The sequence below is a fragment of the Hyperolius riggenbachi genome, chromosome 6, assembly GCF_040937935.1.
Source record: "Hyperolius riggenbachi isolate aHypRig1 chromosome 6, aHypRig1.pri, whole genome shotgun sequence".
NCBI lineage: Eukaryota > Metazoa > Chordata > Amphibia > Anura > Hyperoliidae > Hyperolius > Hyperolius riggenbachi.
The window spans coordinates 334,425,668-334,442,210 of NC_090651.1; the positions used below are offsets into that span (position 1 = coordinate 334,425,668).

At 43.8% G+C, this 16,543-nt stretch overlaps 1 protein-coding gene across 1 annotated transcript; it reads right to left on the reverse strand.

Annotated features, from left to right (window-relative positions):
• Positions 1 to 2,511: 2,511 nt before the first annotated feature.
• On the reverse strand, positions 2,512 to 11,353 carry CNFN (cornifelin). The gene is made up of 4 exons (XM_068241511.1): positions 11,246 to 11,353; positions 6,072 to 6,189; positions 5,250 to 5,386; positions 2,512 to 4,431 (listed from the first exon to the last, which is right to left on the reverse strand). The coding sequence occupies exons 2-4, from the start codon at positions 6,172 to 6,174 to the stop codon at positions 4,339 to 4,341; spliced, it is 333 nt and encodes a 110-aa protein (XP_068097612.1). The 5' UTR covers positions 6,175 to 6,189; positions 11,246 to 11,353; the 3' UTR covers positions 2,512 to 4,338.
• Between the last annotated feature and the right edge of the window lie 5,190 nt (positions 11,354 to 16,543).

Below are 16,543 nucleotides of genomic sequence, written 5' to 3' on the forward strand. Positions count from 1 at the left end.
CACCCAGAACAGGTGAGCTGCCACTTTTGCTGCAGATTACAGTACAGGGAGTCCCCAACATGAGGACTGGGTTGCGAACATTCATATTGGTGGGTTTTTAAGAAGTCGGGGACTTCCTGGCCGCGGTCCATAAGACGCACCGACTTTTTCTCCCAAAGTGTGTCGTATGGTCAAAAACATACAGTAATTTTTCACATTTGTTGTTATTTATCAAACTGATTGTTAAAGAGAATCTTTCCGGGAAAAAAACGCCCCTGGGGGGTACTCACCTCGGGAGGGGGAAGCCTCTGGATCCTATCGAGGCTTCCCCCGTCCTCCTCCGACCCACGGCGGTCTTACTACAGGTCCAGGAACGGCGACCATGTAAATATTTACCTTCCCGACTCCAGCGCAGGTGCAGTAGCAGCTCTCGGCTCACAAATTGGCGTAAATAGCCTGCACAGTAGAGCTGACCCGTCTAATATCGGCTATATAGGGGATAATCTGGCTACCTATACGTGTGTGTGTGTGGGGGGGGGGTAGTTGGGTGATATCTACCTAGTACTAGGGGATCATCTGGCTACCTATACGGGAGGGGGGGGGGGGGGGAGGTAGTTGGGTGATATCTACCTGGTACTAGGGGATCATCTGGCTACCTATACGGGAGGCGAGGGTGTGAGACGACCTACCTATTGCTTGTGTATTTCGCATGCAGCAATTATATAGAGGCAGGGAGGGTGAAAGCCCTGGTGGTGGGCTCACCCATACTCTCCCTCTTGGTGTTGCATGGGGACTTCGGGAATCCCTGGCGGTGGCAGAGCTCGGGGTCATGTGCACCAGCATGTGTGTTTTTACCTATACTAGGTGTGTGTGTGTGGGGGGGGGGGGGGAGGACCTATTACTAAAGGGAGGTACCTACCTAAAACTACTAATGCTAGGGGGACATCTGGCTACCCACAGTATACTCCGTGGAGGTGGCTAAGGGCAAACCAAAGCTACCCATACTAGGACACTAGGGCACAATTTGGGGGTGGGGGGTGCACACGTTGGAGCCCTGTCCCGGCACTGGTACATGGGACCTTTATTTCTTGCTGTGACGTTTTGGTAGGTGACTTTTTGACTGGAAAGTGTTGAACTTTTTAATCATCAATTTTATAAATTGTGAAGAAGAAAAATATTTTTGAGTAGGAATGTGAATAATTGTCTTGAACTGGTTAAAGGACACCTGAGGTGAAAATAAACTAATGAAATAAACAATTGTATCTATCCTCCTTCTCCTATAGAATTACTTTTCAACCTCTTGAGGACTGCTGTGTTAAACCCCCCTAAAGACCAGGCACATTTTCATTAAATTGGCCACTGCAGCTTTAAGGCCAAGCTGCAGGACCGCAAAACACAGCACACAAGTGATTCCTCCCCCCTTTTCTCCCCACCAACAGAGCTCTCTGTTGGTGGGGTCTGATTCCCCCCCCCCCCCCCCCCCCCCCAGTGTTTGTTTGTTTATTTGTGTTTTTTTTTTTTAAATAATTTTTTTCCCCCCTGTTGTATGCCCCCCTCCCTCCCTCCCCCCACCGGCCAATCCCTGTGATCAGCTGTCATAGGCTTCAGCCTATGACAGCCGATCACCTGCGTGGTTCAGGAGGGGACAGCCATGTCACACGGCTGTCCCCAGTACAGCGCTGCTACTGATCGCAGCACTGTACGGGTAATTAGACGGCGATTACGCCGTCCAACAGTCTCCCGAGCGGCAATAGCCGCTCGGAGACTAAAGAGGGGGCAGAGTGCAGCGTGTGCGCAATCTCATTCAAAACAGAGCCCAAGGACTTGGCGTTAGGCGGTCCTGGGGCTGCCGCCGCGGCCACGCCCATCGGTGTGATGCGGTCGGCAAAAGGTTAAGATATTCCACAGTTTTATTTTATATTTAAATCTACTTTTTAAGTTTTTACAGTTTTATTGTTTTTACTCAATGACACATTCATTGAAGTATGCCAGAGCTAAAATCTATAAACTATTGACCCTTTTTATCTTTTTCCTGCTCACAGAAGCCATTTTCTGCTAGGAAAGTGTTTTATGCTGGGAATACACGGTTGGTTTTTTAGCTGATTAGATGGTTTGATAGATAATTTCCGACATGTCCGATCTCCCTTATGATTCTTTTGCCGCTCGATTTCTGATAGAAGTGAAAAAAAAAAAGATAAGAAAAACGAGCGGAAGATAAAAGAATCGACTTCGGAATCGATTGGCAAAAACAATCGAGAGCAGAAACCCACGGCAGAAACGAACTGTGTATTCCCAGCATTATAGTTGTAATATCTTATCAGTGAGGGTCACACCATAGTCTTACCCAGTCCTGACAGGAACTGCCACTTACATACCTAATGTTTAACTCTTTCAGGCAGAGAAAGAAAAAAAAGGAACACAGCATAGTTATTTGTGTGCTAGGCACTGTACATACACATGTCTATCTCATCATGTCACATGTCACCTCGGGTATCCTTTAAGCTATGCAATAACCACACACACACACATATATATAATATGATAATTTTTTTTATTTGTCTTTAAAAAAATATTCACATGCAGTTTGAGGACATGTGTGTATTGTTCCTGGCATAGTTCTATCTAACACACATTCATATTCAGAGGGAAAGATGTCAAATCTGACTGAATGTTTTCTGTTGTAAAAGACATTTAAAGAGATTTAAAGACATTTCACAACTAATTCAAATGATTTTCTCATTACAGATGGGGTGTGGGACGATACGCACATAAATATTGTGGATCTACTGCCTCACATTTAAACTTAAAAAGCCACTTGGTTAGTGAAACAATTTCTACAAAAAAAAAAGTAAAAAATGACAGATTGAAAACTGACTTATTTCCCTATGGATACACTGTGATCTAGATGAATACAAACACACAGATATGTCACATGGTTTACATATTTTTGACATATTTTTGAATATTACTGCAAAATGGACTTGGAGTAGTTGCCTACAGCAACCAATCTGATTAAACTTTTTTTTTTAGTTAAAGGAACAATCTGATTGGATGCCATGGTTTACAGACAGTAATAATTTTTCTTGCACATTCTGTTAATAAATTATGAAAAGTAATGATGCGTATAGTTTTCATTAGCAGTTACCTAAATGTCTACATTTTGAATGAAGTCAGTGCAGGGAAAGGATATTTTGATTTGGTTGGTGTTGACCCCCTGAACAAGCAAGGCACGGATTGGTCAAGGGACCGCTACGTCTATTCCTACCCAGTCACTGGTAGCGGGTGCTGTGTACAGGGCCAATTCTAGCTACAGTGGGGCCCTGGGCCAAAAGTAACTTGGGGCCCTCCCTGACACCCCGCCCCCTTCCAAACAAACCACGCCCCAGGCACCTGAGCCAACAGCCAGGCCGGATCTAATCCCCCATCACATAATATCATTAGGTGTCCTTCTTAGGGCATAGGGCAATTGCCACCTTTGCTTCAATCGAAGCACTGGGCCTGGGTGCATATTAGGTTGCTGACGGTACTTTTTTTTTTTAATCTTACTACAGTGCCCCGTGGGAGGGAACATGGCCTGGACTGCCTGTCTTTCTAACTCCTTACAAATAGGGTTGAACTTTAACCTCCCCTTTCCATGTGCAACCCCCATCTATGTATCGCAGCTCCCCTCTTACATATGCTTTTGCAGTACCCACCACCCAACCACCACAGACCATGGCATCTTTGCAGAAACCCAGCCCTGCTACCAGAAGGGTGTCGCCCAAACTGCCAGGCGCCAGAGAACAGGCCTTGCCTGGCAAGCTGTAATTAAGAGGAATGGCCAACAGCAGTCACATGATCACCACAGACCGTGGTTTCAAAATTAGGCATGAAGTGCATATTTCGTGTAGAGCCGCCATTGTGCCTGGGGTGTCCAGGGGGTTGATGGGGTACAAGCGCAAGCAATTAAAAATCTTACTGGATTTAAAGCCAACGATATTAGATTTTTTTTATTATAATAACATATATAGTGTAGACACTTTCCACAGCACTTTACAAAAAATATTTACGTTAAATGTTGCCTCACTCTTAAATTTTGTAAATATATATATATATCTTTAGTCCAGTATATTAAATCCATCCATTTTAACCAAGCCTTCAGTGCATACCCTTTTAATTTAACCCGTACGCCTATTATAGTGTCCATAAAATATCAGGCTACCATATCCTGTGGCGTTGCTGAAGATCAGGTGGGTCAGTGGTCATAGAGCGTGTGACCTCTCCCCCTACATCAAACTATGGAAGAATTTCAGAGTCTTCGTCTTTTCCGTAATCCACTGAAGGCTGCCATGGTGTCGTCACGGTGATGGTTCTTGGCCTTTAGCAGTTCCTGGCCTTCAGCTCTCGTGCCATCTGACAGAGGGTGCAGGGTCCGCAGATGGTCAGGGAAAGACAGTCATTGCAGATGCTGCCCTGTAATGCAAAGACAGAGACTTAGAAAACGATCATCTTACAGTTGTGTGCGTAAAGTTCAACCAGGCGTTCTACAAGCTACGCAACCCCTGTTACATAAATTGTGTGAGAATACAGCCCATTGTTTCTCAATACAGCTATGTTTAAATTGTGCCCTCCCCCCCCCCTCCCTCCCAACGTACACACATTCTGCAGCAAACAAAGCTATTGCTATGTACATAATGGGACACAAACAGTAGAAGCTTCTACCTTCTCCCTATGCTATGCTAAACTAAACCCTAGATTATGGCAATCTTTGGCTTTGGTTTTGGCTTTGGCTGGATAGTGTAATGGTTATGGGCTCTGCCTCTGATGCAAGTGACTTGGCAGGGCCAGGCTGAGGCAGAGGCGAGAAGGCTCCAGCCTCAGGGCGCAGTGTAGGAGGGGGCGCACAATACGCTCAGCTATCATTCCCCTATTGTGTTTGAAGCAGAGAGAAATAAGAAAAAGGGAATACATGGCAGTGACTGCAAGCCAGATAACTAGAGACTAAAGGGTGTTAGGGGTCCTGGGGTGCCTCTTAGTCTAATAGCAATCAGTGTGTGACAGGATTGATGGAGGGGCGCACTTTGGTGTCACAGCCTTGGGTGCTGGAGGACCTTGTCCCGGCTCTGTGACTTGGGTTCAAATCTCTGCTCTTCCCGATCAGTAAGCCAGCACCTTTTCAGTAAGGAGTCATTGGGCAAAACACAGCTACTGCCTTAGTGGCTGCAGCTCATGCGCTTTGAGGTTGCCAGGAGAAAAGGGCAACATAAAAGTTATTTTGGAGCAATGCTTACTGGGATGTGGAATCTTTCCCTCATGGCGGTTCTCAAGGCAAGCATGCCACCTCCGACGAATGGCACACAGCAGCACTCCCCGAACTCCTGGGCTACTCTGCAAGCCAGGACGCAAGGGAGGAAGGCTCCGCACAGACCTGAAAGAGACAATGGTCTTTAGTTAACTTTTAATGATAGCTGAACTCCGGAATATACAAAAATACAGAAATTGCCTAGTGGGTATCAGAAGATTACACAACAGAAACAATTAATATGCTTCCTCCTAGGTTAGCACCTCCATGTAAAAGCATTGGGTCCATGCAAGTTCCCCCACCCAAACTAATTCTGAATAATTGGGGACCATCACGACCAGAAGGCAGGAAGCCACCAGCAGATATGTGATCTCTGCTTGAGATCATGGTTAACGTGCTGACACATGAGGAATAGTTAACTCCAGCCTACATCTACCATGAAGGCTGTAATCAGTGGCGTAGCTAGAGATTACATTACGGAGCCTCATAGCAAAACTTTCAAGGGGCCCTCAGTTGTAGGCACTCTTAAGCAATGCCATCTGCCTCTATCCTATGGATATGAGTAAATTGGGCAATTTACATTCCCATGCACTCAACGCTGCATATAGTCCATGGACACTTAGACATAATCATAGGGTGGAGGAACACAAGAAAGTTAGTGGTGAACACATCAAGTACCACCTGGGCCCCATTGCAGCTACTATGCCTATTGCTACGCCCCTTGGCTGTAATAGAGTTTGGTTGAGCAAAAGTCACTGTGGATATTGGGTCCTTACGTTAAGTAGCCACAACCTGCTACATTAATACTTACAGATGCCCATGTCTTCACAGCAGTCCGTGATTTCAGAGTGCCACTGGCTGGTGCATGCGTAGTTCTGCATGGCCTGGGGCTGAGAGGTGACTGGGTAAGACATGGTGAACGCGGTGATCTGGAAGAAAAGCACAAATGGGTCACTAAATGTATGACCTGGTCTGAACATACAAAGAAAGGGGGACAAAAAATGATGATGTCTAAATAGTCATTCACATTAGTTAGTTTAGTTCATTTTAAAACCTGCAATACAGTAATCAGAGAAGGATCATGCACCAGGCAACCTAGGCAGGTGCCTGGGGCCTAATGGGTGTCAAGGGGCCCACCTGTCACCTTCTTTGACCTTCCTCCCCTTCAGCTTACCAAAAGGACCACAAGCGGGCCTCAAATCTACTACTTTGCCTAGGGCCCTTTACATCCTAATCCATCTCTGACAGTTGTGCAAAAAAAAGTACAGTTTTGCCCCCAACAACTGTTCAAAACACATGACTTTAGGACAAACCTATAGCGAGACTGGAGTACATCCTGGCAAGCCACTGCTGGATATTTAAAGTGAACCCGAGGTAAGGGTGATAGGGAGGCTGCCATATTTATTTCCTTTTAAACAATACCAGTTGCTTGGCAGCCCTACTGATCTATTTGGCTGCAGTAGTGTCTGAATTACACCAGGAACAAGCATGCAGCTAATCTTGTCAGATCTGACAATATTGTCAGAAACACCTGATATGCTGCATGCTTGTTCAGGGTCTATGGCTGAAAGCATTAGCAGGACAGCCAGGCAACTGGTATTGCTTAAAAGGAAATAAATATGGCAGCCTCCATACCCCTCTTACCTTGGGATCACTTTAATGGACTTTGCCCTGTTAAGAGCTTGTTTTCTTGCCGATTTCTCTGCCAAAGAGACTGGATTCATGTGACGCACCAAGCGAATGATTTCCCTCTAGTCAGTCCCGGAAACTGAGCCCTTCCATCAGTTACAGGTCTATTTTAAGTGGTTTCCGTGTGTCCTCTTTGGCCCCTCATCCTTACCGGGGTACTGATTACTACTAACATATAGAAGTCAAGTCCCAAGCTCAGGGCATCTTGACGAGTTGGCAAAAACAAAAGCTTACGGTCTCCCGAGAAAGGTCACAAAACACTCAATGTTTCCAAGTAGGAGGCCTATGATTACAAGAAGTCTCCTGAGATAAAAGGAAGGCCTCTCAGATCTATATAGCTTTCACACCACCCCATCTGCTGTATTTGGTTTCCTGTTATTGTGGCATTCTTCTTTTCTAACCTTCTCCATTATAACTAGATGGGTGGGTTAACTGTGTGTTTTCTGAATCATGTTTCATGTTGCCTTTAGCTATTGAGGGATGCCCTGCATCTGTGTTGGAGGCACTGGCTCTGTCTTACTAAACTTCTCCAGGTCTTGAGATGATGATGAGATAATAGGAGAATATAGGCAGTCCCACAAGCCTGGCTTTTAATGATTACGAATTGTATGGCAATGGTGACAAGTGTTAGCAAACCTCTTTATCAGACTGTAATAAAGGTTACAAGAAGGTTAATGTGCTTAATGATGTAAAATCATCACTTACAATAAGGACTTTTATTAAAGCCCCAAGCCACTTTTTTATTATTATTAAACTGACCACTCCCCCTTCCCACCCCATCCATCACATAAGTTACATGGAATGTCTTCTAGTAAGACAAGTGTGGTTGAGCTGCTGCCAATCATCTATCCTAAACAAGACACTGAAGGTTGATCTGGCCACCCAGCCCCATTCCATTGGGGGTCTGCAGAGGGGCGGTTCAGACAGAAAAGGGGAGGAGTAGACCCTGAACAACCATGCATATCTGACAAAAATATGACAACATTAGATGCATGTTTGTTTCTGGTGTGATTCAGGCACTACTGCAGCCAAAGATATCAGCAGGACTGCCAGGCAGCCGGCATTACCTAAAAGGAACCAAATATGGCTGCCTCCATATCCCTCTCACTTCAGGTTCCTATTTGCAACGATTTGCAACCCTTATTTCCCTCCTTACCCCTCCCCGCATAAGCTGCTTCACCGTTCCTGGTGCTGATGGATATCCCGCCTTCCTTATAGGCACAGAACACATTGATTGGCTGTTGCCTAGCAATGCGTTTGTACAGCATTATGATCCTGCAGTGCCACCCTCAGGATCGCGTTTTATCCCAGTCGGTGACACAACTGATATTGCTGGAGATTTGCCAGGAACCTGATATACCTATTTCTCTATCACCTGCCTGTTCAGGCTGCTGTGGGATGAGCTGCATAATTGCAGCTGTGTTTTACAATACACTTCTGCCGGTAACATTTGACGTATTGTTGCAACATGGCGGCAGATGAAACCTTTTTCTGCCCTTCCCTAATTTGGAGCTAAAAACACCTGCCTGCTGTGCTCCCTTCTGGCAGAATTCCTCTGGAGCTCACAATGCGGTGCTTTGTGCTCTGTAGTTTCCTAATGGCAAATAGGTTTAAAATGTTTAGCCCTCAAATGTATGGTACAAAACCTCTCTGGTCACTATGGTTACCTGCTACTGTGTTATGCACATGTACTGGGTTTTCATCATCGCTCATGATTGTTTGGAGTGATAATCTCTAGCAGGTGTACAGGGAGATACTGCTTGATTGGCAGTTGGAAACAGCTGTTATTTCCCACAATGCAATGAGGTTCACAGACAGGAAACTGTCAGGACCATGGTCATGACATCACACTGTGGGAGGGGTCTCACCACAATATCAGCCATACAGACCCCCTGATGATCTATTTGAGAAAGAGTAAAGATTTCTCATGGGAAAGGGAGTATCAGCTACTGATTGGAATGTCCAATCCTTGGTTAAGTTCCTCTTTATTGGGACACGTGGTGCTTGTTCCCAACCCCTTAACTCTCAAATCCCAACATTTAGGATGAATGGCTTGCTTGATAGAGTGCTAAACAGCACATCTGTATGCTGATCGTGGGTAAACTGTCACCCAGGGCAATCATGAAAGCTGGTTAGGTGTGGTACTACAAGGGTGAGAATACACACCTAGTTGTATTCCTCAAGATTACACTAAAATATTTGCAGAACATTCCCAATTTCTCTAGTAAATGACAGAGCTTGTCGTAGTACCCCCTAGCAACCAATCCAATATGACCTTTCCAGGAAAAAAAATGGTTGCTATGGGTTACTGCACTGTATACTGGCTCTGTACAATGGAATCCAGATAATTTTATAATAAATGGCTGAGTAGTGAGACGAAGAGAGACCAGCAAGTTGGGGTACAACAGTTGTAGGTTAAAAAAAAAAATCTTTTACTGAATGACGTGGAGGGAGGCATCTGGTGCAAAATCACTACAGCGATGTTTACTTATAAACTCGCATTTATAAGTAAACAGTGAAAAGGACAGCAAACAGTACGCTCCAGGTAACCTGATAATATGGGAGAGGACAGACACTTTAATTGTTTTTCCGTGTAAAAACCTTTATGCTAAAAAATAAATCCAGAGGGCTAGTGGAGATAAGGGGAAAAAAAAAATCACTGTACTAAAACAAACATGGCCGCCGATCGCCACCAACTGGTTTTGCAGACTCCAAAAACGAAATAGGTTGTTTGAGTCACTGTTTAATGAAACTGATCTAAAATTCAAGATTGCTGATATAAGACTTATGGGCAGGTCACACATGTTGTTTACCAGCGACAAGTTTCTACAGCAAATTTGCAAATCTGTTTCTGATCAACAAAGCGAAGTAATGATCAGAAAAATCGATCCCTTTATCAATCGGGAGCAGTTTGGACATAAACACACGATGCAACATCCTGTCATTGTGATTACCCATAGATTGCACAGGACATTGCATCGTGTGTTCCCAGCATTACTTTTGATTGATTTTTGGCAGATTATTGATCAAAGGAGGTAGGACTGTATATGTTAGGAAGCAATGACTGTCCACCACTTACTCTAGGACCTGTTGACTAAAGAACAAGCATCCCAATAAATGCTTAATGAACAAATCGGTTAAGACTCCACTACGTTTTATCAATTTTATGTTTTTTTTATCAATTCAAATGTATAATCTATTAGAAAATAATTGATTTGTGTATGGCCAGCTTTAGTAATAGCATACAATACATCAGATCATATGCAAAAGGGCACCAGCCCTAGCAACCAATCAGTTTTCAGTTAGAAGAGTTCAAGTCGGCCAAACATCTCTCAATCCCTGGGCGACTTAATCCCTCGATGAATAAAAACAACGGTTTAGATGAATTACATTGGGCTTGAATATCATACTGATCAACAGATTTCCAATTGGAGATCAATCAAAATGTGCCAATCAGCACTGAGAAATACAAATTCATAGATCTGCAGCTGATTGGTCGATATTTTCCGTCACAGCCAATCACATTGTGAATTCATCTTAAATGGATTGCTGCAAATCGATCGCTGTGTGGCAACCTTGAAAAGGCATCATCACATGGGCGGCATTCAATCCCATCATACATCACTTCATGAATAAACCATTTTACCTACTTAGTGTTATAACACATACACAATACAATCACATAGACCAATTTTTACTCCCATCCAATCACCACATTATCAAATAGAAAAAATAAATGCTTTGTATGGATTTCCCCAAGTAAAGCATGTTACATACTTTCAATTATGATTGGCCAATCACTGACCAATTTTACCACCTCCATGTAGTATGAGGTTGGTCAATCATAATTGAAAGTGTGTACCAGGCTTTTCACCTTAAAAAAAAAAGGCAGCAATGGGAAATAATCGGATACAATGGAAACATCTGGGCTAGTTTCAAAAAGCAATAACCAAACATGGCTAGTTTTTGCCTTGAATCGAATATGAACCTGTAAACGATTGGATACTGGAGATCAACGAAAGGATTTAGGATCATATTCAAAAGGAGCAAAAATGGAACCAAAAGATAAAACAATAAAAGCTAGACCAATAAAAAACAAATCACTGCAAAAATCCAAAAGCCAAATCCCATATATAAAATAGGAGGAAAAAAAAAAGATCTTCAAACTGATGTTTGAGGTGAGCACACAGGCTGGTCTTGCACTTTAGAGAATCTTTCCCTTAGCAGGAGATACAGGAGGCATCCTCAGACAGAGCAATCATTCCTACAACTCCCATAAGAGGCGACAACACTTACTTGTCCTGCAGAGGATATCTGGAGAAGCAGAGATGCTGTGTGAATGCTGAATGAGGACTCTAGTCTAGGGTTAGGTATTTATACATCAGCCCTGAGCCAGATCTGGGAGTATACAGCAACAGGTAATGGACATGACATCAACTTCCAACACCTCCCCCCTCTCCATCTCTGTCACATTCACCTTATCACTATGCATCACCTGTGCACACTGCCACTCCCTTCCCATTGCAATACCTCGCCACTCTAGTCCAACCACTGCTACCCCTTTTGGCTGGCTGGAAGCTTACTCCAAGTTGCTAATGACAGACACAGGAAACCTGACTCAAGTGAAACAGAAACTTGGGATATTCCTGAAACTCTAGTGAATGGGATCCACTGTCCATCCACTGGAAGCAAAGCCAGATCTATTGTTCCTTTAGGTCCCCTGGAAAGCAGAGCATTATTATTGTTATCTCTGGAAACAAAAACAAGTTTCTTCTTCCCTTCTGTTCTTTAGTTCTTTATTGCTCACTACTGTCCCTGTTTAGGAAGGTAATCCCTGTCCTTTGTCCTTACTGTTCAGTATTATTATTCGCAATGGCGCATTACTAAATAGTATCATAGGGCAACTGCACACACAGCAGAATGGCAGGCGACATGTCGCGGAACGATCGTCTCAGCCAGCGATGATCTATTCTACGAAAAAAGTAAGCAGTTAAAATCTAACAGAACTGACAGGTTTTGGACTAGTCCATCTCCTTATGGGGTATTCTCAGGGTTTTCTTTCTTTTCAAAAGCATTTCCTGAACGGCAGTATAATTGCCAAAATAGTAAGATACCAGCCAGTCTCCCTACACACTTGCACACTATTTTGTCAGTTACACTTAGCAACTGACATTCAGGATATGCTTTTAAAAACAACAAAGAAAACCCTGAGAATTTCCCATGAGGAGATGGACTTGTCCAAAACCTGTCAGTTCTGTTAGATTTTAACTGCTTACTTTTTTCACTGGAATGGTCCTTTAACACATCGCTGAGATCTTCTAGAGTGTTTTACAGAGTTTACAGTCAATTTATTAAAGCGTAGAATAGATCACCGCTGGCTGAGACGTTCCGCGACATGTCGCCTGCGATTCTGCCTCGTGTGCAGTTGCCCCATGATACTATTTAGTAATGCGCCATTGTGAATGAGCCCATTAACTTTGTGCCGCAGGTGGCCACTCAATCATGTGCCGCACATCATACCTCCTCCCCTCTCTATAGAACAGCACACAAACTGCCGCCCTAACAATCCATCGACAATCATTAAGGGCATTGGTAAATGGAAATATGTATGTAGGTTTAGGCCAGTTTGGGAAGAACCAGTTAATATCAATATGTTCTTTATAATGTGGAAGGAAATCAGAGTGCCTGGAACCTGAAGTTGGGAAACTAATGCTGCGTACACACTGGCGACTATGGTCGTTTGAAACAGCTCATTAACGATGGTTCCGCCGACAATCGGGGAAAGAACTTTACCCAACGATCATTAACACGAACGACAAAAGAACGACATCGGGAAGATGGAAATATCCAACCTGACGGATCATATCTACCGACAATCGTTACAAAACTATAGTGTGTACAGACATCGGCCGAGAATGATCGTTACAAGGGCCAATGCGCCTGCGTTGAATTCTGCCCAGCTTCAGTACTTCCTTTGTAGCGCGGCTGTAAAGATTGTTACATTGCTCATTTCAATTAAACTTTGTTTTCAAGTTAACAATCTTGTATCTATTGTAACTCCATGTCAGTGTTTTTTGTTTTTATTTTATATAAATATGTACGCAACATTTCCTTCTGATCGTTCTTTTCTGCGAGAACTATCGTTAAAATGTGTATGATGATCGCTGCATCCCATCGTTGCATTCCAATCTTTCCAATATCGTTCGTCTGGTAACTATCGTTCTTTGCAAACGATAGTTATCGCAAGTGTGTACGAAGCATAACTCCAGGTTTGATAACTACCTAATAGAGCCTTCCTGGTCCTCGGTCCGTCCCGCCGTTCTTGTGTCGTCTCCGGTTGAAGTTATTCAACTTGCTAGGCCAAATCGCTCTTGGTACTCCTCTCGGGCAGCCATCACAACTACTCGCATCCTAGAGAAGTTCCAAAGACAAGTGGAACCCTACTGCGCATGCTCGGGTCCAGGTACGGAGCCGCTTATCTACAGAACCACTCGGGGACGTGAGTAGTTCCAAGGCTGCCCGAGGAGCACCAAAGACCTAGCAGGTCGAATATCTTCAACCGGGGAAGGCGCAGGAACGATGGGACGAACCGAGGACCACGAAGGCTCTATGGTATCCAGAACATTCCCTCTACTTGGGTCAATATCAATTGCTGTATCAATTGTTATGTATAGAATGCTTTGGGGGCCAATGTATGCGTATGTTACAAAAGGGCGTCGGGAAAAAAGGGTGCAGGGTGTAAACGATAAGCACTAATAGCGTTTATAAAAATATTGTGCTGTATTTCGTTTAAAAATAATATTTTACAAATGTATAAATCCTTAAATAACGTGTATGAAATCAGCAATTGTGAAAACGTTAATCTTCCCTGTTTCAAAAGTGAAACTTTTAATTACGTTTCTTAAAAAAAAAGATAATATATGTTTAATCGTTATAATTGTATATTATTGTGAATAACCTTCATTTATCGTTTATTCTTATAATAAAATCTGAAAATATTGTTTATAACGATGATATAAATATAACTAAGTTCGTAATAAGTGTTGTAAAACATTAGTAAGTATTACTAAAATTTTACTAAAACTATACCTAACCCTACTCTCACACAGAACCCTCTCTGTACCTACCCCTAACCCTAAGACCCCCCTGGTGGTGCCTAAACCTAAGACCCCCCTGGTGGTGCCTAAACCTAAGACCCCCCCTGGTGGTGCCTAAACCTAAGACCCCCCTGGTGGTGCCTAAACCTAAGACCCCCCCCCCTGGTGGTGCCTAACCCTAACCACCCCCCTGGTGGTGCCTAATCCTAACCACCCCCCTGGTGGTGCCTAACCCTGAGACCCCCCTGGTGGTGCCTAAACCTAAGACTCCCCTTAGTGATCGCTTTATTGTGTGGAGAATAATGTTTTAAAAACAGTAAAGGATAAAATATATTGCAATTTCCTTTACGTACTGATCGCTTTATTTTGTGAATAATAATGTTTTACAAACAGTAAGGGATAAAATGTTAAATAATGTTTTAGTTAAATAGGATAAATATGTTTAGTATTTTTGTAAACGTTATTCGTCACGGGTGCAAATTCTAAATGTAAATCATCACAAGCACAGTTATAAAACATTAAAAATCTCCGGCCGCCGCTTGTAAAACGTTATTATTCTCCGGCGCCCTTTTTTCCTGTTTGGCGCCCATTAAACTATATTTATAATGGGAGTGAATAGCGGCACCCATTTTGTCCCCTAGCTGCCTGCGCCCTTTTTTCCTGTTTCCCCAATGTATATCTTGCACCGGGGCCCACAGCTCCTTAGCTACGCCACTGGACTGTCCATTCAAATTTAATAAAATATGGATTACATGGATTGGTTTTGATAAAGATTAAATCTCATAGTCTGGATTGTGGAAGGTTGTAGGTATCGGTACGTACTGTTATGTATGCATTGTTCAGCTATGTCTCATGTACACAGACAATGTGATGACTCATCATTTTAATTTAATGTATTTTCTTTTATTCTCTGTTGCCCCTGTTGGGTACACTGTTCATTTAGGATTATTGTTAAATAAAAAAAAAAAATAAGTACCTAACTGATACTCATCTTTCTATTGTCTTTCATACAGTGTCTAATCCACCGTCCACTCAGCAATATCTTCTGTGCCAGAATGTCATTCATACAGCCGCATGTTTGAATACAATTCTGGCACTGAAGATATTGGTGGGTGAATGATGGATTGAAAACTGAAAGGAAAGCAATAAAAAGGTGAGTACCTGTCAGGGTTATTGATTAGGGTTAGGCATTAGAAGGGTTAGGAGCACGCCCATGATGCTAAGTGAGGCAGCTTCCCCAGGCGGCAGAAGACTGGGGACAGCACCAGGCAGAAACAGGAAATGAAGAGAGTGCCTGCCTGGCCCACCTATACTGGGGGCAACTGTACCTAGCTAACCTATACTGGGAGCAACTGTACCTAGCTACCAATACTGGGGAGTGGGGGTACCTATACCTGGCTACCTACTTATACTGAGGGTGTTTTTTGGGGGCTAACTGTAGCTATAACATGTAGTGCAAATCGTTGGGTGCTGTGCGATCATTCCAATTCAGCTTCGGGGGGGGGGGGGGGGGAACGACATTGGGGGAGCACATCCTCACAGGTTTGTCTCAGGCAGCAAACAGTCTAGAACCGGCCCTGGCTAGGAGTTATGTTGGGAGTGCGTTACGCAGTGCCCTAGATACATTACGGTGACCAAAACCACAAGGAGACTATAAGGGGCTGAAAGGGACGAGAAAGCCCCATTACTACTTACTAAATAACCTATACAAAGTATGAATGTGCCTTCTCAAAGGACAACTGTAACAAGAGGGATGTGGAGGCTGCCATATTTATTTCCTTTTAAGCAATACCAGTTGCCTGGCAGCCCTGCTGATCCTCTGCTTATAATACCTTTAGCCATAGCCCCTGAACAAGCATGCAGCAGATCAGGTGTTTCTGACATTATTGTCACATCTGAGAAGATTAGCCGCATGTTTGTTTCATGTGTGTGAGTCAGACACTACTGCAGCCAAATAGATCAGCAGGACAGCCAGGCAACTGGTATTGTTTAACAGGAAATAAATATGGCAGCCTCCATGTACAGTACCTCTCACTTCAGTTGTCCTTACGACAGATGGTATTTGCAATTATTCAGCTTCACATAAGCAAGAAAATTATCCCATAAGCAGTGATGTAACAATTCATGGGGTCCCCCAGCAAAACTTTGATTGGTTCCCCGCATTGTTCACACCCCATCCCTTGTACCCCCCCCCCTCTCCCCCTCCCCCTTGGTGCCCTTTTCGGCCTTGGGGCCCATCTCACAAGGGTCATAAGACAAGGGTGCCCATTAGGATCTTCACATCCACAACAAGTGTAGCCACAAAACCACCTGATCTGAAGTATAGTGCCCTGTATCAGAGGAAGGGAAGGTTAGTAGATGGGGGCCCCCACAGCTCTGGGCCACCCTGTGATCGCAGGTGCTGCTCCCTCTTGTGATGTCCCTGCCATAACGCATTACTGCTGAATATGCAGAGGGAGGTTAGCTTTATAAACAGGGCCGGATTTAGGCCAAGGCC